We start from the raw sequence: 22,064 nt of genomic DNA, 5'->3' as shown, positions 1-22,064 counted from the left end.
AGCTGTTTTTAATCAGAATAGACTATTAACAAACCAAAAGAAACAGTCTATGTAATTTAGAACACTCTATATTTCATGTTTAATGTTGTGTTTAGGGAGGGCTTGTGGAAAAAAAAACTTCTATGATTTTTACACATATGAACACATTTTTCAGGACCGAGTGGACTGAAAGGAATAAGAGGGAATCCTGGAGTCCCAGGTTTTGGTCCACCTGGTCCTTCTGGACCACCTGGACCACCTGGACCACCTGGAACGCCAATGCGTGGGATTCCTGGACTTCCTGGAGAACATGGTTCCAAAGGGTCAGCTGGAATTCCTGGAATACAAGGTATTGCAAATTGCTGTGCTTTTTTGATTGGGTAGTGTACCTCCTGGTGAGAGATCATTGACTGCTAGACATGCCTCTATGATTCACTGAAAGACATTCTGCCAACTTGACAGATTTTGGGGCTCATCGTACACTTTTCGCAAGGTGCTTCACGATGCTCTTTGCTATCTTTTAACGCCCATGCTGTTAAAATAGCGTTGAAATTTAGGAATAAATCTACACTGATGGGTGTGGTGGTCTGGAAGTGAGGTGTGTTTAGATACATTTCTGGCTGTTCCTATTTTGGAGGTGGAAAACACAGGTGCGCCACTGAATAAATAAAACCCTGACAGTCAACAGTCAACAGTCAGAGTCCAATACATTGTGTTCCATATTATTATGCAAATTGGATTTAAGTGTTATAAAAATGATTTTTTTTGTTTCTCAATTATTCTCATGGATGGTATTGTGTCTCAGGGCTCTTTGGATCACTGAAATCAATCTCAGACACATGTGATCATTAGTTGTAGTGCCAGGTGAGCCCAATTAAAGAAAAACTGCTTAAGAAGGATGTTCCACATTATTAAGCAGGCCACAGGTTTCAAGCAAAATGGGAAAGAAAAATGTTTTCTGCATAGTTGTCAGATTTATCACCAATTGATTATTTATGGGACTTTTAGTTGCGACGTAGGCTCAGCTTCAACCTACGAGTGTAGAGCAGGATCTACAGGCCCAGCTGTAGCAACAACTGTGGATAAATGTTCTGGAGAATGCCATACGTGACCCGTATACCTCCATACCCAACCATCTTAATCTCATCGAGGCTCCAACAGGGTCTAAACTAGAGCCTCATTTCAATTACAAAACAGTTTTCCCCAATAAACTCATTCTTTTACTCATATATATCATTATAAAAAGTAGAAATACGTAATAAAAAGTGTGATTTTATCTTTGTCATTTCATCAGGACCCCCTGGAGATGCAGGATTACCAGGAGTATCATCTAATGGACCACCTGGAGCTCCTGGTTTACCTGGACTACCTGGTCTTAAAGGTGAGGCCATGCTAAAGATCATTCAGTCCTTCATCTTAAACGTTTGAGTTTGAGTTTTAAAGCACTGTCCAAATATTTATGGACACCTTTATACGAAACCCATTGGCGCTGGCTGACACAGATGTGCAAAAGCACATAAAAAGCTTGTCAATGCTTTGTAAGGAGAGAAGGAATGCCAATAATATAGGTTCTCTAGAACTCATTTTCATAGCTTTGATTTTGGAGGTAAAAATTATAAATGTACACTGGTTTACAAAAGTATTCATACCCCTTGAACTTTTTCACATTTGCCACTTCGTCACTTTTAAGTGATGAACCAACACAGAGTAGCACAAAATTGCAAAGTGAAATGATATGAAAATAATAGGCCCATGGTCACTCTGGAGGAGCTGCAGAAATCCACAGCTTCTCCAAGTGGGAGAATCTGTCTGTTTCATAAAGACGAATGGGGCAAAAATCTCTAAGTGCGTTTTCACACCAGCACTGTTTGGTCCGGTTAAAACGAACTCTGGTCCGTTTGTAACTTTAGTGCGGTTCGATTGAGCAGGTGTGAAAACAGTAATCGCACTCGGGTGCGGATCAAAAGAACCGGGCCTAGATCAGCTAGAGGCCAAACGAACTCTGGAGCGGTTCGCTTGTGGTGAGAACATGAGAACTCGATCGGATCCAGCTATTAAATATAAGCCATTTATTTGAGCTAAACGGCTGATAAAGCAAGCACAGTTTAAACTGATATATTAGCCAGATAACGCTAATTACCACAGCTGTGAACAAACACTGTGTCCATGCATGCTCACAGCCGTAGCCATAGACTCTGTTTACTATGTTTACATCTGCGCTGCACAGAGAAACGCTGTGTTTAAAAGCGCAACGTTTCAGCGTTCAGTGTAAAAACACATATATGCGCTGAAACACAGAATCTTCTCGCTATATTTATTTTTTTGTATATGTATATTTACTTTCACGCCAGACCACGCTCTGACCAATCCATACCTGTCAAGTCTCCCATTTTGGCCGGGAAACTACCGTATTTTACTCCTCTTTCCCGCCGTCCTCCTGTATTAGTATTTTCCCGTAAATTTCCCGTATTATATTAAGATTAAAAAAACTTTATTATTGAGGAAACAGGGCACTGACCGCTCTGTGTCTCTTAACCAATCGTGGAGCCGATTCAAGGAGAAAGTCCCGCCTTTCAGGAGAAACAGCCAATCAGCTTGCTGGTTTTGCGGCGCACTGTGAGTTCAGGCAGCTAGTCGGAGCAGCTGATGTTAAAACAGATCTGGATATACGGAGATTTTTCTAAAAGAAAGGTAACGGTAGGCTAATCATGGAAACTGTGATGAGATTTTTCTGATAGCTGCTTAAAAATACTCGTCTCCGAATAAAAACACACAGATTAAACCTTTAAAAAAAAATAAAAAATACAGCTTGTGACTCAGTTTAACTAGAAATGTGGAGAGGACTGAAATGAACTGAACTGATCAGGGGTGGAGTGATCAAAAGAAAGAAGTATTAATTAAAAATTATTAATTGTGTAGACCAGTGTTTCTCAACCTTTTTTCTATCACGTCACCCTTTAAATATATGCGCGATGTCAAGGCACCCCAGTTTACGGGGGGGTGGGGTGCTGGCGCAATACTTCAGTTGAGAAGGGGGGGGGGTGCTGGCGCAGTACTTCAGGTGATAACGGGGGGGGGGGTTGCTGGCGCAGTACTTCAGGTGATAACGGGGGGGGGGTTGCTGGCGCAGTACTTCAGGTGAGAACGGGGGGTGTTGCTGGCGGTACCCTGGTTGAGAAACACTGGTGTAGACCCCTTAGGACAAATTTTTACTGATGAAAGATATCTGGTCCATGTCCTTTTAGTAAAAGCTCATCATACTATTTTTAGGTCACCAACAGTCATTTTGCAGAATTTGTGCACCCTTTGTTCTATTTTAAATCTATTAAATAAATAAAAAAATATATATCATATAAAAGAGTGCATTCATGCCCAAAAAGACATGAAATCTTTTTTTTAAATATCTAGAAAAGGATTTTTAATTTGGCTGTATTAAAAGAATGACATATGTAGGACTGTCCACAACATTTCAGTGTCAACAAAGGTAGGCCTATCAGATTCTGATAATCTGATTGTAGCGTGTAAGTGGTTCACATGTGGTTATTTTAGTTTTCTTGTAAACCTGTATTAAAATGTAAGGGATACTGAACCTTCGTTGGGCTGGTGGGACGGCTTTAAGCGGACAGAGGAAAATATCCCTTATTTTTAAATCTAAAACTTGACAGGTATGGACCAATCACAGGACACAGCCTGCTTGCGTGGTTTATTGGTGCGCATTTTGGTGCGTTTACATTTATGCCTGTGTGAAACCAGACCGAACAGAGGGAGAAATTGATATATGAAAACCATGTATCATTTTTTTTTTTTACTTTTCTCTTTTATGCAATACGTTGTGTTGGTTTATCACTTAAAATCTCAATAAAATACATTGAAGTTTGTGGTTGTATAAGGTGACACAATGTGGAAAAGTTCAAGGGGTATAAATACTTTTTGTATGTTAGTTTTACAGAGTTTTACAACATAGTTAATATCTAACTGGTTCTACTGGCAGGATCTCGGGGTTTGGCTGGCGTTCAAGGCCCAAGAGGTCCACCTGGAGTTTCTGGAGATGTTGGGGAAAATGGGCCACCAGGTCCTGCAGAGCTTGGCGACCTTGGACCTCCTGGAGATCCTGGACAGCCAGGTTTGTAGATTATTCATGTTGGAGATATACCAGCAATGGTATATTAACCCTTAGACCCCTACGGACAGATTTTCTGTCCAAAATCGCACCTTGTGTTCTCAGCTTAATTACTCAGGAATCCCTTCACACATTAACATAATCCATATATGGTTAGAAAGGGCGGAGCTTACTCTTTTTAAAAATAGTGATCACATCCCAGTGCGGTAAAGCTAAATCTACAAGAAACCCATTGAGAAAATCACCTAAAAAAGTGAAAAATCTCCTTCCCCAACCAATATTATTTACCTTTAGTGCTTCAAACATATTTATATGATGTTTCATATAAACCAAATATTATCAGTAAATAAAGACTCAAAAGTGTTCACAGAAAAAACAGTGTGAAACTACCTGCTTTACTCAAACTAAAGCTAGGTATGGTGTGCGCACTACTTTATATAGCTTATATGTCGTTTTTTTTGCACTAAACATTTTTATTTATTTAGACTAAAAAGTTTACATTTTTGTATATATATAATTTTCTTTGTGTGTCCTGATCCTCAAAATACTGAAAGGCATAGGCTGCTCTGAGTGTCAGGTTTTTAGTATCTACATGTATCCTAGAGGTGTGATTATTGATTATCAAGAAAAATAAATCCACCTGATTCTGTTTCTCCATGTATTTTATCAAAGTAATAATTAATAAGCCATGTAATGAACTCAAATAATAAATATTCTTATGCTTCTTTACTAATATACACTCTATTCTAACCATTTATAAAATATATCTTAGGTGTGAATATATTTAAAGTCTATACATTCAAAAATAAGTAAAAAAAAAAAAAAAAAACAGGCACTTGGTAAAATTTTGACCAAAACATGATCAGTTCCAGGAAAATATAAGAATTCTGCTTTATTTTACAATTTAAATGATTATATTTTTGAGCAGCCGTATGTCTTCTGGAGTAAAAGAGATCAGGGCATGTGTCTGTCTGATATAATTACTGTGTTATAAGACCTGAAAGAGGAACTGACAAAAATGGAGAAAAAACACACCAAAACAGCCTAGAGTTTAAAGGGTTAAAAATACACTACCAGTCAAAAGTTTTAGTTTTTAGTTTGGCCATTCATATAAGCTCAAGATAAACTGAAATGATACAAAATCCTGTGAACTTAAATGGTGCCAAAGTTTGCGGTAAACTCAAGGCTTTTAAGGAATAAAAATTTGCTAAAAGCTGGAAAAAATAGGATTATTAGGAAACAAATCATAGTTTAAGAGCTTACAGCTGGTCTGTAAAAATAGCAATGAACTGAGCTTCGAAAACGGATGCAAAATAATGTAAATTTCCTAATTCTTTGTCTCGGGTCTTGGACTCTGAGTGGTCCAGCATTCTAATGCGCTGCCACTATGATCTGGAGATCATATCATTGTTTTCGAATCCTGGTTATGCAGCTTGCCATCAGTTGCCAGAGCCCCGAGAGAGCACAGTTGGTCTTGCTCTCTCTGGGTGGGTACAGTAGATGGCGCTCTTTCCCCTCATCACTCCTAGGGTGATGTGGATCAGCACAAGGCTGCGTCTGTGAGCTGATGTATCAGAACCGCTGATACGTCGCTGTGATTTCCTCCGAGCGTTGGCGCTGTGATGCTACTCGGCAATGCTGCATCAGCATGGGTGGCAAAACTAGCCTAGCTAAATTGGGAGGAAAACGGGAAAATAATTAGAAATAAAATTCCAAAAAATTAATTATTTTCTTTAGAGAAATTACAGATGAAGCCAGAGAGCTGTGAGTACTGTTTCCTACACCTTATTCAAAAGACTCTTGGAAACTCTTGGAGAAAAACTGCTACAGGAAGAGTCACGTCCTGCTGACCCACATGGAAACAGCAGCTTTAGCCTTTAGCTCAGTTTCAGCAATTTTTTAATATTTAATATTTTTAACAGGCTCGCCTGGTTTCCCTGGTGAAAGAGGAGATCCTGGACCTCCAGGAATAAGAGGAACTGATGGACGAGATGGGATTCCTGGACAACCTGGACCACAGGGTTGGTATAATCTCGTATAACCTCTATAATCTGTATTGAATTTATTACCAGTAGATGATTGTTGAAATCTCTTCAGTTCTGCTTAGTTTTTACGTGGTCATAAGTTTAAACTTTTATTTCCTAGGTCCTGTTGGAGATCGAGGAGCCGACAGCTTCGTTCCTGGAGCTCCAGGCTCAGTTGGAGTTCGAGGAGGTCCTGGACGTATAGGATTTCCTGGTCAGGAGCTTTTACCACAGAAGAAGCTCAATCAGATACACAATAAACACACTGTTTAAAACTAGTAGATGCTAATGCTGTGTATTGGCAATACGGTATGCATCAATATATAGAGTTATGATTGAATATATTACAATATTTATATCGAGCTTGTCAGTATTATTGTTAAATATATTGCAATTGTTTAACACTTTTAGAAACTGCAACCATTACAAAGGACATCATGTACTTTCAACTGAACCCATGAACAAGCCAATAAAACAGAAGCTTAGTCCCGCTCACTGCACTGGGAAAAATAAACAAGGCAAAGCTCATTTTACTCAATTTATGATGGTTTGTGAAATAAATAAGGTCAATGTCAAATATGCAATAGAAATAAAAAATGCAATTAATTATTTCAGTTAATTACAATTTACATTAGAAAACAGCATTATTTTTATCACTGGAAAATAATTCAGGTCTAAAAGGGTTAACTCAAATTTTGGGATAGCTTTCATAGTATAAAAAACATCTATTATATTTATATTCTGAGATAGTCGTTTTGACATTTAAGCATAAATGAGAGTTTATTTTGTGAATAACTTTTTGTTTATTGACAAGATGAGCAGTGGGACAGATCAGTACAGTGGGTAATGTAAAACACAAATATAAACCATATACACAGTATTATATCAACGGAAAAATAAACATAATCATGCTGAACTGAGATTCAATATAGAGAAAAGAAAGAAAAACACAAAAAATAAATATATAATTAGTTTTATTCTTCTTTAAAAAAACTACAAAGTGATTAACATTTAATAACATTTAATGTTATATTGTATAATGTTATTTAATATTTATCAAATATATTCTAGGTCCTCGGGGTGTGAAGGGAGAACCTGGTTTGTCTGGACTCCCTGGGCCTTCAGGAGCTCCTGGTATACCAGGAATTAAAGGCCATAAAGGAGATCTAGGCAGAGGGTCTCTGGGAGCTTCTGGGCCAAGAGGACAAAAGGTACAACATATCATCTATTACATCTATATCATCCTTTTTTTACCATAGACATAATTTAAAGCTAATATGAATTTGACATCTAAGTATTTAATAGTTTTATTATATAATAATGTACCCAGAATGAATTGTCAGATTGTAATGTTGTTTAGAAGGAAGAAAAAAAAGTTACCAGGACCAATACATTATTTAAAATTTAGATTTATATTAGCAATACTTACAGATGTTGTGTGTGATATGTGTAGCAAAACATGCCAGACTTCTGAGACATCTCAGCTCAGTGTTTAGGAAGTAAAGGTGTGTTCAGGTAAATATCTGTAGTATTTATATCTTGTTGGCAGGAAAAACAGGTGCAATACTGACTGATTAAAACCCTGACAACAGTTAACAGTCAGCCTCCCAATTCTAATTAGCAATACAGGAGCTCTGCAGTGCGCAAATCGCACAAGAGCACCACACTGTTAAGATATGAACACGCCAAAGTCAGAGCTCATCCGGCTCTTAAAGGGAATGACAATTGGCACACTGATTGGTTTATTTAATGTTACGCCCAAAATTTACCATACCCATGAATAATTAAGAGAATTCTAAATTAATTTCTAAATTAAATCGAATTGAAACTATTTTTTTTTAGCTGACGAGTGTATTTCATGTATAATAACAGTTCTACAGCTACTGTTTGTGAATGTATTTATTATATATTTTTGTCTCTTTAGGGAGAACCTGGACTTCCAGGTCATGGTGCACAGAAAGGAGAGAAGGGAAATGTTGGATATCCTGGACCCCCTGGTAGCTATGGTCCACCAGGGCCTACAGGAGACATCGGAGCTCCTGGACTTCAAGGTGAGAATAAACTTAATAAGATAACAATAGTTCATTTATTTAATTTTTATTGTTGTTTTTTTCATTGTTGTGTCTGTTTCTCTTATTTTTTTTGTCTCAGGACCACCAGGCCTACCTGGTTCAACAGGCTCTGTAGGTCCTCCTGGACCTTCTGGACACCCAGGGTTACAGGGCCCACCAGGTATTGTGTTCTCGAGTGTTGTCTTTAAGGCTACTTTTAACAGAGCAGGTAAATGTGGCTTGAATGTGGGCTAATTTTCAAGGATTTCTGAAATTCATTCAACTTTTACATCAAGAACAAGTAACATCATGACCAACTGTACTCTCTCTCTCTGATGGAGAAACAGCATGACCTACTGTACTCTCTCTCTCTCTCTCTCTCTCTCTCTCAGACTCCGGCTGCTGATGGAGAAACAGCATAACCTAGTGTACTCTCTCTCTCTCTCTCTCTCTCTCTTTCTCTCTCTCTCTCAGACTCCGGCTGCTGATGGAGAAACAGCATGACCTACTGTACTCTCTCTCTCAGACTTCAGCTGCTGATAAAGAAAAAAAGCATTACCTATTTCTGTACTCTCTCTCAGACTCCGGCTGCTGATGGAGAAGCAGCATGACCTACTGTACTCTCTCTCTCTCTCTCTCTCTCTCTCAGACTCTGGCTGCTGATGGAGAAGCAGCATGACCTACTGTACTCTCTCTCTCTCTCTCTCTCTCTCTCTCTTTCTCTCTCTCTCTCAGACTCCGGCTGCTGATGGAGAAACAGCATGACCTACTGTACTCTCTCTCTCAGACTTCAGCTGCTGATAAAGAAAAAAAGCATTACCTATTTCTGTACTCTCTCTCAGACTCCGGCTGCTGATGGAGAAGCAGCATGACCTACTGTACTCTCTCTCTCTCTCTCTCTCTCTCAGACTCTGGCTGCTGATGGAGAAGCAGCATGACCTACTGTACTCTCTCTCTCTCTCTCTCTCTCTCTCTCGCGGACTCCGGCTGCTGATGGAGAAACAGCATGACCTATTTCCGTACTCTCTCTCTCTCTCTCTCTCTCTCTCTCTCTCTCGGACTCCGGCTGCTGATGGAGAAGCAGCATGACCTACTGTACTCTCTCTCTCTCTCTCTCTCTCTCTCTCTCTCTCTCTCGGACTCCGGCTGCTGATGGAAAAACAGCATGACCTATTTCCGTACTCTCTCTCTCTCTCTCTCTCTCTCGGACTCCGGCTGCTGATGGAGAAGCAGCATGACCTACTGTACTCTCTCTCTCTCTCTCTCTCTCTCTCTCAGACTCTGGCTGCTGATGGAGAAGCAGCATGACCTACTGTACTCTCTCTCTCTCTCTCTCTCTCTCTCGGACTCCGGCTGCTGATGGAGAAGCAGCATGACCTACTGTACTCTCTCTCTCTCTCTCTCTCTCGGACTCCGGCTGCTGATGGAGAAGTAGCATGACCTACTGTACTCTCTCTCTCTCTCTCTCTCTGACTCCGGTTGCTGATGCAGAAGTAGCATGACCTACTGTACTCTCTCTCTCTCTCTCTCTCTCTCTCGGACTCCGGCTGCTGATGGAGAAGCAGCATGACCTACTGTTCTCTCTCTCTCTCTCTCTCTCTCTCTCAGACTCTGGCTGCTGATGGAGAAGTAGCATGACCTACTGTACTCTCTCTCTCTCTCTCTCTCTCTCTCTCTCGGACTCCGGCTGCTGATGGAGAGGCAGCATGACCTACTGTTCTCTCTCTCTCTCTCTCTCTCTCTCAGACTCTGGCTGCTGATGGAGAAGTAGCATGACCTACTGTACTCTCTCTCTCTCTCTCTCTCTCTCTCTCTGACTCTGGCTGCTGATGGAGAAACAGCATGACCTACTGTACTCTCTCTCTCTCTCTCTCTCTCTCTCTCTCTCACTCTCTGACTCTGGCTGCTGATGGAGAAGCAGCATGAGCTACTGTACTCTCTCTCGGACTCCGGCTGCTGATGGAGAAACAGCAGCATGACCTACTGTACTTTCTCCCTCTCTCTCTCTCTCTCTCTCTCTCAGACTCCAGCTGCTGATGGAGAAACAGCAGCATGACCTACTGTACTTTCTCTCTCTCTCTCTCTCTCTCTCTCTCTCTCTCGCTCTCTCTCTCTCTTTCTCAGACTCCAGCTGCTGATGGAGAAACACCATAACCTATTTCTGTACTCTCTTTCTCTCTGACTCTGGCTGCTGATGGAGTAACAGCATGACCTACTGTACTCTGCAATACCCAATGTCAACCACAAGGAACTTTTAGAAAATTTCCTAGAAATTTTAAGAAAAAGAGATTTTAATTTTAATGTTTATTCAACCCTAAGTAAGTGCTTTATTTTCTTCCTCAGGGTCTCCTGGTCCTCCTGGACCTCGTGGACCTGTAGGTGAAAAGGGAAACCAAGGCTTGGATGGGTTTCCTGGACTTCCAGGACTGAAAGGAGACACAGGTATATTCTTATTTTAATCAAGTGTGTTTTATTATCTCAGTTTAACAATTAAAATACAGTGTAAAACACCAAGTTAGATCATATCTATGATGTAAAGTTTTGCCTAAAAGGGGTTATATTTGTTTTTTTTAGGATTTGTAGAGGGAGTTCCAGGCAGAAAAGGAGAGAGAGGGAATCCAGGTGAATTCTTGCATTATTAAAAAGTGCTGTTTTAATCTAGATGAAATAAATTTGTGATAAATTGAATTGACTTGACTTTTTTCCAGTATTGAGGATTAATATGTAATTAATGTAATTATCAGGTCCTAAAGGAGACGTAGGGCTTCCTGGCATCCCAAGCTTTGGGTACTTTGGTCCTCCTGGAAGTAAAGGAATCCCCGGGCCTTCAGGACCTCCTGGTGCACGTGGATATCCTGGTGCTTCTGGTGAATGTTTAAATGGGAGGAAAGGAGATCCTGGACTTCCAGGAAGGCCCGGAGATCAAGGTGAGGACTCAAGTTTCTGTACTGAAGTACAGGAGCTCCACTGACTGATTAAAACCCTGACAACAGTCAACAGTCATTCAGTTTATTCTTATAGGTGCTCCCAGTGCTTTTAACTTTTAACTGAACAATAAACATAATAAAGAATAAAATATCATTGGTGTTCCCTTAAATTAGCCGCTGGTGTATCTTCACAACGTAAACTCTCAGGTCAGACGCACAAATTTCTTCATGAACGGACCAATAGAAACTCTTCAAAATGACCTGGAAAGTGTACAAGGTTTCTTCTTTCTCCTGTAAAGTTGCTGTTTTGGAGATAAGTGTTTTTTATTGGACAACAACGATATGGCTTTATGCATACACCTGTATGTGGGACATCTGCATCTTACTAGGCCTAAAATTCTTAATATCTTATATGGATAAACTAATAAGTATCAAAACTTCCAACACCTGTCCCCCTAAAATAGGGCCAGTAGTGTACATTTGGGTAGTGTACCTCTTGGTGAGAGATTGTTGACCGCTATATACGTATACCTCTATGAAATATTACCTACTTAAAAGACTTTTTAAAAAATTGCCCACAAAATTGCCTTTGCTGTGTGGAGTTACTCATTGTACCAACTGCTAGAGTGGTTGATGATCTGGGGAGTATCGCATACGACAGTCGTGATACGAGGAACAGCTCAGTATTATGTGCAGAACATCCTGCTGACATGTCTTGCTGCCTCTCATGGCTGCAGCATCTACAGGCCCAACTATAAACTTCTTGATTTACAGGGCCACAAGGCTCCAGGGGCCCTCCAGGGCCTTCCCTGCCTGGATATAAAGGAGACAAGGGAGACAGGGGGCTGCCAGGTCATCCAGGTCGTGTTGGTGAGAGAGGAGGCCATGGACCCCAGGGGCTTCAGGTTTTTTTCCCCTTTTTTTTTTTTTAAAGATTTTTCATCACTGTAATGAAGCACATTTTAAATTGATCTTGGATTCTCTCAAATTTACAGGGACCTGGAGGTGGAGTGGGCAGTCCTGGAGTACGAGGGGATCCCGGACCTCCTGGACCCCCAGGGTTACAGGGTAAGAAACTACATTTTCATTATTTCATCATTCATGGGCTTGTAAATGCTCAGTGTGAGACCTGTTCTAGAACTGGCAGGAATTTTACATCGAGCTAGAAGATTTTAGAAAAGGATGAACAGACATTGGAAACTGTAGAACAGTGTGAATAGAGCCAGACTATTCTAGAACAGGGCGAATAGAGCCAGACTATTCTAGAACAGGGCGAATAGAGCCAGACTTTTCTAGAACAGGGCGAATAGAGCCAGAGTATTCTAGAACAGGGCGAATAGAGCCAGAATATTCTAGAACAGAGCGAATAGAGCCAGACTATTCTAGAACAGGGCGAATAGAGCCAGAATATTCTAGAACAGAGCGAATAGAGCCAGACTATTCTAGAACAGGGCGAATAGAGCCAGACTATTCTAGAACAGGGCGAATAGAGCCAGACTATTCTAGAACAGGGCGAATAGAGCCAGACTTTTCTAGAACAGGGCGAATAGAGCCAGAGTATTCTAGAACAGGGCGAATAGAGCCAGAATATTCTAGAACAGAGCGAATAGAGCCAGACTATTCTAGAACAGGGCGAATAGAGCCAGAATATTCTAGAACAGAGCGAATAGAGCCAGACTATTCTAGAACAGGGCGAATAGAGCCAGACTATTCTAGAACAGGGCGAATAGAGCCAGACTATTCTAGAACAGGGTGAATAGAGCCAGACTATTCTAGAACAGGGCGAATAGAGCCAGACTATTCTAGAACAGAGTGAATAGAGCCAAACAATTCTAGAACAGGGCGAATAGAGCCAGACTATTCTAGAACAGAGTGAATAGAGCCAGACTATTCTAGAACAGGGCGAATAGAGCCAGACTATTCTAGAACAGGGTGAATAGAGCCAGAATATTCTAGAACAGAGGGAATAGAGCCAGACTATTCTAGAACAGGGCGAATAGAGCCAGACTATTCTAGAACAGGGTGAATAGAGCCAGACTATTCTAGAACAGAGTGAATAGAGCCAGACTATTCTAGAACAGGGCGAATAGAGCCAGACTATTCTAGAACAAGGCGAATAGAGCCAGACTATTCTAGAACAGGGCGAATAGAGCCAGACTATTCTAGAACAGGGCGAATAGAGCCAGAATATTCTAGAACACAGCGAATAGAGCCAGACTATTCTAGAACAGGGCGAATAGAGCCAGACTATTCTAGAAAAGGGCGAATAGAGCCAGACTATTCTAGAACAGGGCGAATAGAGCCAGACTATTCTAGAAAAGGGCGAATAGAGCCAGAATATTCTAGAACAGAGTGAATAGAGCCAGACTATTCTAGAACAGGGCGAATAGAGCCAGACTATTCTAGAACAGGGCGAAGAGAGCCAAACAATCTCGAACAGGGTAATTAGAGCCAGACAATTCTAGAACAGAGTGAATAGAGCCAGAAGTCAATTCTAGAACAGAGTGAATTGAGCCAGACAATCTCGAACAGGGTAAGTAGAGCCAGACAATTCTAGAACAGAGTGAATATAGCCAGACAATTCTAGAACAGAGTGAATATAGCCAGACAATTCTAGAACAGAGGGAATAGAGCCAGACTATTCTAGAACAGGGCGAATAGAGCCAGACTATTCTAGAACAGGGTGAATAGAGCCAGACTATTCTAGAACAGAGTGAATAGAGCCAGACTATTCTAGAACAGGGCGAATAGAGCCAGACTATTCTAGAACAAGGCGAATAGAGCCAGACTATTCTAGAACAGGGCGAATAGAGCCAGACTATTCTAGAACAGGGCGAATAGAGCCAGAATATTCTAGAACACAGCGAATAGAGCCAGACTATTCTAGAACAGGGCGAATAGAGCCAGACTATTCTAGAAAAGGGCGAATAGAGCCAGACTATTCTAGAACAGGGCGAATAGAGCCAGACTATTCTAGAAAAGGGCGAATAGAGCCAGAATATTCTAGAACAGAGTGAATAGAGCCAGACTATTCTAGAACAGGGCGAATAGAGCCAGACTATTCTAGAACAGGGCGAAGAGAGCCAAACAATCTCGAACAGGGTAATTAGAGCCAGACAATTCTAGAACAGAGTGAATAGAGCCAGAAGTCAATTCTAGAACAGAGTGAATTGAGCCAGACAATCTCGAACAGGGTAAGTAGAGCCAGACAATTCTAGAACAGAGTGAATATAGCCAGACAATTCTAGAACAGGGTGAATAGAGCCAGTCAATTCTAGAACAGAGTGACTAGAGCCAGACAATTCTAGAACAGAGTGACTAGAGCCAGACATTTCTAGAACAGTGTGAATAGAGCCAGACAATTCTAGAACAAGGTGACTAGAGCTAGACAATTATAGAACAGGGTGAATAGAGCCAGACAATCTCAAACAGGGTCATTAGAGCTAGTCAATTCTAGAACAGGGTAAATAGAACCAGTCAATTCTAGAACAGGGTGAATAGAGCCAGACTATTCTAGAACAGAGTGAATAGAGCCAACAGAGCGACTGAATAGTGTTCAACATATTAGAATAGGGTGAATACAGCTCCCGACAATTCTAGATCAGGGTGAATAAAGCCAGACAATTCTAGAACAGGGTGAATAAAGCCAGACAATTCTAGAACAGGGTGAATAAAGCCAGACAATTCTAGAACAGGGTGAATAAAGCCAGACAATTCTAGAACAGGGTGAATAGAGCCAATGGAGCGACTGATTAGTGTTCAACATTCTAGAATAGGGTGAATACAGCCCGACAATTCTAGATCAGGGTGAATAAACATTCTAGAAGAGGGTGAATACAGCCCGACAATTCTAGATCAGGGTGAATAAACATTCTAGAAGAGGGTGAATACAGCCAGACAATTCTAGATCAGGGTGAATAAACATTCTAGAAGAGGGTAAATAGAGCTACATAATTCTAGATCAAGGTGAATAAACATTGTAGAGCGGGATGAATAGACATAGGAAATTCTAGAAAAGTGAATAGAGACAGAAAATCTTATTTGTGTTCAACATTCTAGAAAACAGTGAATAAACATTTTAGAACAAGATAAATAGAGCTAGACAATTCTAGAACATGGTGACTAGAGCTAGACATTTCCAGAACAGGGTGAATAAACATTCTAGAACAGGTAGAATAACCCTAGAATTTTCTAGAACCATGTGAATAGACATAGAAAGGCATAGAACAGGGTGAATAGAGCAAGACAATTCTAGAACAGAGTGGATAGATATAGTCAGTTCTAGAACAGGGTAAATAAACCTACTGTAGAACATTCTAGAACCATGGGACTAGACATAGAGCATAGTAGAACAGATGGAACAGAGCTAAAACATTTAGAACAGGGTGAAAAGACCCAGAATATTCTAGAACAGGATGATTTGCAGCAATATATAAGGAATAAAGATGCAGATTGTCTTTGTTTGTGATCAGGTGAGAACGGAGACCCGAACTACTATCCTGGACGTAAAGGTGTTCCTGGACCAGGAGGACCCCCTGGACCACCAGGTTAACCTTCAGAGACATCAGAAGAACATCTTCTCAGACTTTGGTTTAATCCAGACACATTATTTTAAAGATCAAAGTGAGCAGATCTTTGATCTTAAGGTGGGTGTCTTTGATCTTCTGCAGGTCTAACAGGACAAAGTGTTTCAGAGCAGTATGACGTAATACCTGGAGACCCTGGACCAGATGGAAGCCCTGGAGCCCCCGGCTTACCTGGATATACTGGACCACCTGGACCACCGGGGCCTGCAGGTACATGTCTGATGACATCAGCTTTCGATTTAGATTAATCTAATATAAAATAATCATTTATTAAAGTACTGGAACCCTCTCTTTTATAGGTGCTCAAGGCTCCAGAGGTGTTCCAGGTCAGTCTGTTCCAGGACTTCCTGGCTTTCCTGGGCAGAAAGGAGATAAAGGAGTACCTGGGCAGCCAGGTAAACTCATAATACAACTGATAATACAATGCCAACAAGCAACTCTGTAGTAACCAACTTGCAAGACAAGATTAACCATCTGGGATACCATATCAACCCCCAATCAACGCCATAGCAGCCAATGACCAACTATTTAGGAAAATAGCTCATAAGATCAAAACAACTACCTGTGACACCACAGCAAACATTGGGGATGCCATAGCAACCACCTAGCAACAACATAGCAACATCTTGGGATACCATACCAACCAACAAACAAGCAACACTGTAGCAACCAAGTTGCAAGACCAGAGCAACCAACCTAGGATACCATATCAATCACCAATCAACACCATAGCAGCCAATAGGAACTACTTAGCAAATAACTACCTGTGACACCACATCAAACACCCGGGATACCATAGCAACCATAACCGTTTACCTTCAGATGTTTCTTAATTGTAGTTTGCTGTAAATGAGGAATGAATGTTAACATAATGTACAGTAAATTATATTTGATTATGTTCTCTGTTCAGGTCCAGTTGGTTATATTGGTCAGCCAGGACTGAAAGGTCTTCGTGGTCCTCCAGGAAGAGCAGTTCAGGGTCTTCTCGACAGCTTTCTGCTGACCAGACACAGCCAGAGCATCCAAGTGCCCACCTGCCCCCAGGGCACCTCCCTCATCTACTCCGGATACTCCTTACTCTATATCAACGGGAATGAGAGGGCACATGGGCAAGACCTGGGTACGTCAAAAATACTCATATTCTAGAACTATTACAATTTTTTGAGAGACTGTATCCACAGTAACCACCTGGGATACCATATCAATCCTCAATCAACACCATAGTGGCAACTTAGCAACATCGTAGCAACCAGCTTGCAAGACCAGAGCATCCACCTCGGACACAACAGTAACCACCTAACAACCACTAAGCAACACCATTGTAACTGTTAAGCAACACTATAACAACCAACTGGCAAGATCAGAGCAACCACCTGCGACATGACACTAACCACCTAACAACCACTAAGCAACACCATTGTGACTAAATAGGCAACACTATAACAACCAACTTGTAAGACCATAGCATCCACCTCGGACATGGCAGTAATCACCTAATAACCACTAAGCAACACCATTGTAACTAAATAGGCAACACTATAACAACCAACTTGTAAGACCATAGCATCCACCTTGGATATGGCAGTAATCGCCTAATAACCACTAAGCAACATCGTTGTAACTATTAAGCAACACTATAACAACTAACTGGCAAGATCAAAGCAACCACCTGGGATACCATAGCAACCACTATGCAACAGCATTGTAACTAAAAAGCAACACTTTGCAAGTCCTACTTGCAAGGTCCAAGCAACCTCTTGGAATACCATACCAACCACTTAGTAACAACATAGCAACATCTTGGGATACTATACCAACCAACAAGCAACATCATAACAATAATTTTAAAACACTGTAGCAACCATCTAAGCAACACCACTTCAACCACCTGGGGTATCATAACAACCACCAAGCAACACCATAACGGCAACTTAGAAACACTGTAGCAAGAGCAATCACCTAGGATACCATATCAAGCATTTATCAACAACATAGCAACATCTTGGGATACCCTACCAACCAACAAGCAACACTATATCAGAAAATTGGCAATCACTATCTAGCAACACCATTGCACAGCACTCCAGCAATCACTTAGCAACCATACCATATCAACCCCCAATCAACACCATAGTGGCAACGTAGCAACATCCTACCAACCACCTGGTACAGCACAGCAATTGCCTGGGACACCATAGCATACACTATGCAGCAGTATAGCAACCAACTTGCATGACCAGAGCAACCACATAAAATACCACAGAAGCCACGTATCAAAAAGAGCCTTTTCCCCATTGGCCACCTAGTAAGAGTGGTCACGTTTCCCTGTTTTTTTTTTGGTGCAGGTTCGATGGGCAGCTGCTTGCCTCGCTTCTCCACCATGCCCTTCCTGTTCTGTGATACGGAGAGCACCTGCCGCTACGCCTCCCGCAACGACTACTCCTATTGGCTCAGCACGGACCAGGCCACGCCCCCAAACATGCACCTGATCCGGGGGGAAGACCTGGCCAAGTACATCAGCAGGTATGAAGCCAGCGGGACGCACTGCTGGAGATCAGACAGCGTTTAAATCTGATTCAGTGATAATAATCGATTATCTCAGAACTGTATGTTTAATATCAGGTGATTAATCTGTTCTGCAGGTGTTCAGTATGTGAGAGCACCACCAACACCATCGCCATCCACAGCCAGACCACCCAGACCCCCCAGTGCCCCCGCGGCTGGTTCTCACTCTGGACTGGATATTCCTTCGCCATGGTGAGATTCAGGCTTTCATTCTAACTGCTGAACAAAATCAATTATTAAAATCTATATTTAAAACATGAGATTTTTCACTAAATCAAGTCACAGGCTGTCAGTATCTCTATATGCCAACTTCATAGAAGAAGGAACTTTTAATGAAAGTCAAAGTGCAAAGGTTTTATTTAGTCAAATTCAAATTCAATCAAAAGTGTTACTATTTCCATTTAGTCAAAAAAAAAAATAAAGAGTTACTATTCAAATACATTAAAAGCGTTACTGTTGGCATTTAGCAAAAACACATCAATAGCATTAGTATTCGAAAACATCAAAAGCTTTACTATTTGAAAACATCAAAAGCTTTACTACTCAAAAACATCAAATGCGTTATTATTAGCATTTACTCAAAAACATCAAAAGCATTTGTATTTAAATACATCAAGTGTTACTATTGGCATTTGGTCAATACATAAAAATGTTATTATTGGTTTTAATTAAAACACTCCAAAAACACATCTATTCAAATACATTAAACCCCTAACTATTTAAAAACAACAAAAGTGTTACTATTGGCTTTGATTCAAAAACATTAAAAAACGTTACTATTGGCATTTAGTCAAAAACATCAAAGTGTTAATATTGGTTTTGAGTCAAAAACATCAAAAGGGTTTACTGTTAAAAAAAACATCAAAAGCTTTATTGTTTAAAAACATCAAAAGTGTTACTATTGGCTTTGATTGAAAAACATAAAAAGCTTTACTGTTTAAAACATCAAAAGTGCTACTATTGCCGTTTAGTCAAACAAGCGTTATTATTCAAAACGTTAAAAGTGTTACTATTGGTATTTAGTTAAAACATCAAAAGTGTTATTATTGGCTTTGAGTCAAAAATGTAAAAAAAAAGTGGTACAGGATTGTCAGTGATGATATTACCTGTACTGTATATTTAAAAAAAATCACATCAGAAGGCAGAAACTCCCATAAAGTATATATAAATGTAGTATATTATTTATTCTTATATTTACTCAATATTGTTGCCAAGTTATTTATATATATGATATATGTTTATATTCTATAATCGCATAGTTCTTGAATATTTAAAAAAACATCATGTTTCTGTTCAAGGTGTTTTTAATCTCCACTCTTCTCTCTGTTCCAGCAAACCGGTGCGGGAGCGGAGGGGTCCGGGCAGCCCCTGATCTCTCCCGGTTCCTGTCTGGAACACTTTCGGCAGGTTCCCTTCATCGAGTGTCACGGCCGAGGTACCTGTAACTATTACCCAGACTCCTACAGCTACTGGCTCGCCTCCCTCGACCCTGCTCACATATTCAGGTCAGAGCATGTTTACAGATTTCTGATTAGACTCTGGTTTAACTGCACTTCCTAAGTGAACATTCATTATAACTGCATGCTATATTAAAGGGCACATATCATATAAAACTAACTTTTTTTCTCATGTTTTTATATTTCTGCCTGGGTCTTGACTGCGCCTATAAAAACTTAATTTGTTTCAATGAGCAGTTTGGATGCTCCTCCTTTATTGTGATGTCACTATTAGAAAACCTGCATAGAACCACCCTGCCTCCACCCCATCACCCATTAACTCCCCCCAAAGCCCCACCCACTAGATCAGTTAAAGAAACAACATTTCAATCAGCTGGTTTAAAAAAAAAACATTTAACTTTGTTCATAAAGAGTTTTAAGAGTTCAGGAAAAATCAATATTTAGTGCAAAAACCCCGTTTTTTAAATCACAGTTTTTAATCGTGCATCTTGGCATCATGTTCTCCTCCACCAGTCTTACACACTGCTTTTGGATAACTTTATGCTGCTTTACTCCTGGTGCAAAAAATTCAAGCAGTTCAGTTTGGTGGTTTGATGGCTTGTGATCATCCATCTTCCTCTTGATTATATTCCAGATGTTTTCAATTTGGTAAAATCAAAGAAACTTATCGTTTTTAATCGGCTATTTTTCTGTTTTTAGCATCCATTAAAAATGTAAATCCTATCTTCTTTTATGAAATGTGCATTTTGGAGATACAAGATATTAGTGTTACCATAGCGATAGAGTATTCAGTGAACTGTATTGGCCATTGACTTAATTATTTAATAATTAATTTTACTGGTTGACTTACTGTACATGTTATTTGTAATTATTGGGACTATAATGATGTTTTTCTCTGTGTGTGTGTGTGTGTGTGTGTGTGTGTGTGTGTGTTGTGTTACAGTAAGCCTGTACCTCAAACAGTGAAAGGTCCGGATATGACGAGCGTCGTGAGTCGCTGCAGAGTCTGCATGAAAACACTGTAAAACCAGCCCAAAAGCTGCTGAAATATCAATATGAATTATTATTATATACATTAATAATAATTAAGCTGCATTTCTATAGACGTCACTTGATGGATTTTTTTTTGCATTTACATAAATGATCATATGATAAGAAAATGCCTGGTGAACAGAGATAGAGATATGGGTTTATAGCAGAAGTGACTGTACAGCATCATCAACATTTACTTACTTACATTATAAAGTAGGTGGACTGCAGTGTTATTGTTAAATTTCCAAATTAACCAGAATCCAGAAGCCAGAAGTCTTGTATCTCTGTGTGCATCATGCTTTTTTGAGGTCTCTTTGCTGTATATCTGTATATTGTCTGATGATATGAAGTGAATTAATTAATTTGATTGTCTACATTATAATTGTCATGTGATTAAATACAGATTGGTACAGAGAGTTTGTTTTATATATTTATTATTTATTCAATGTTTTATGTATATATATTTTTTTCCTACATCATAAATGAATAGTAAAGCGATTCAGATTATGAAGAAACACATAAGGCATACCTGTCAAGTTTTAGATTTAAAAATAAGGGTTTTTTTTCTCCGTCCGCTTAAAGCCGTCCCACCAGCCCAACGAAGGTTCAGTATCCCTTACATGTTAAGACAGGTTTACAAAAAATCTAAAATAACCACATGTGAACCACTTACACACTACAATTAGATTATCAGAATCTGAAATGTTGTGGACATTCCTACATATGTCATTCTTTTAATACAGCCAAATTAAAAACTTATTTCTAGATATTTTAAAAAAAGTTAAGACTTTTTTGGCATAAATGGACTCGTTTAAATGATTTTTTTTTTTATTTAATGGATTTAAAATTGAACAAAGGATGCACAAATTTCCCCCACACTTCCCCACACTGACCCTCCTTTGCAAGCTGATTGGCTGTTTCTCCTGAAAGGCGGGACTTTCTCCTTGAACCGGCTCCACGATTGGTTAAGCGACACAGAGCGGTCAGTGCCCTGTCTCCTCAATAATATATATTTTTTTATTTTAATATAATACGGGAAATTTACGGGAAAATACTAATACAGGAGGACAGCGGGAAAGAGGAGTAAAATACGGTAGTTTCCCGGCCAAAACGGGAGACTTGACAGGTATGCATAAGGAAGCATGTAGTAACTTTTAAAAATTACTGTTAAACAAACCAAAATACTCTGGTAACTTGCGGTTTCTGAGGCTGGTAACTCTGATGAGGGCCAGTTCCATCATTACAATGTTTTTGATGGTCTTTGCAGTGACTGCACTTGAGAATACTTTCAAAGAGCTCTTGAAATTCTTCTTTTCGGATTGA

The 22,064-nt window shown here is 40.0% G+C and overlaps 1 protein-coding gene across 1 annotated transcript in view; it reads left to right on the top strand.

Annotated features, from left to right (window-relative positions):
• The window catches only part of LOC103022131 (collagen alpha-5(IV) chain), a 58,599-nt gene extending 37,454 nt beyond the window's left edge, over positions 1–21,145 (top strand). Inside the window, exons 32-52 of the mRNA XM_049478900.1 lie at positions 155–328; positions 1,274–1,360; positions 3,971–4,102; positions 6,022–6,120; positions 6,245–6,337; positions 7,195–7,334; positions 8,048–8,174; positions 8,275–8,355; positions 10,518–10,616; positions 10,749–10,796; positions 10,919–11,101; positions 11,876–12,006; positions 12,097–12,169; positions 15,574–15,648; positions 15,772–15,897; positions 15,987–16,082; positions 16,598–16,807; positions 18,033–18,210; positions 18,330–18,444; positions 19,585–19,757; positions 20,653–21,145. Of these exons, the coding sequence (XP_049334857.1) occupies positions 155–328; positions 1,274–1,360; positions 3,971–4,102; positions 6,022–6,120; positions 6,245–6,337; positions 7,195–7,334; positions 8,048–8,174; positions 8,275–8,355; positions 10,518–10,616; positions 10,749–10,796; positions 10,919–11,101; positions 11,876–12,006; positions 12,097–12,169; positions 15,574–15,648; positions 15,772–15,897; positions 15,987–16,082; positions 16,598–16,807; positions 18,033–18,210; positions 18,330–18,444; positions 19,585–19,757; positions 20,653–20,734 (2,522 nt within the window). The 3' untranslated portion in view covers positions 20,735–21,145. The remainder of the gene's footprint in view (positions 1–154; positions 329–1,273; positions 1,361–3,970; positions 4,103–6,021; positions 6,121–6,244; positions 6,338–7,194; positions 7,335–8,047; positions 8,175–8,274; positions 8,356–10,517; positions 10,617–10,748; positions 10,797–10,918; positions 11,102–11,875; positions 12,007–12,096; positions 12,170–15,573; positions 15,649–15,771; positions 15,898–15,986; positions 16,083–16,597; positions 16,808–18,032; positions 18,211–18,329; positions 18,445–19,584; positions 19,758–20,652) is intronic.
• Positions 21,146–22,064: the final 919 nt, after the last annotated feature.

Source organism: Astyanax mexicanus, chromosome 4 (genome assembly GCF_023375975.1).
Source record: "Astyanax mexicanus isolate ESR-SI-001 chromosome 4, AstMex3_surface, whole genome shotgun sequence".
Taxonomy (NCBI): domain Eukaryota; kingdom Metazoa; phylum Chordata; class Actinopteri; order Characiformes; family Acestrorhamphidae; genus Astyanax; species Astyanax mexicanus.
Note: the sequence above shows the minus strand (reverse complement) of the source record. Positions and strands in the feature narration are given on the sequence as shown.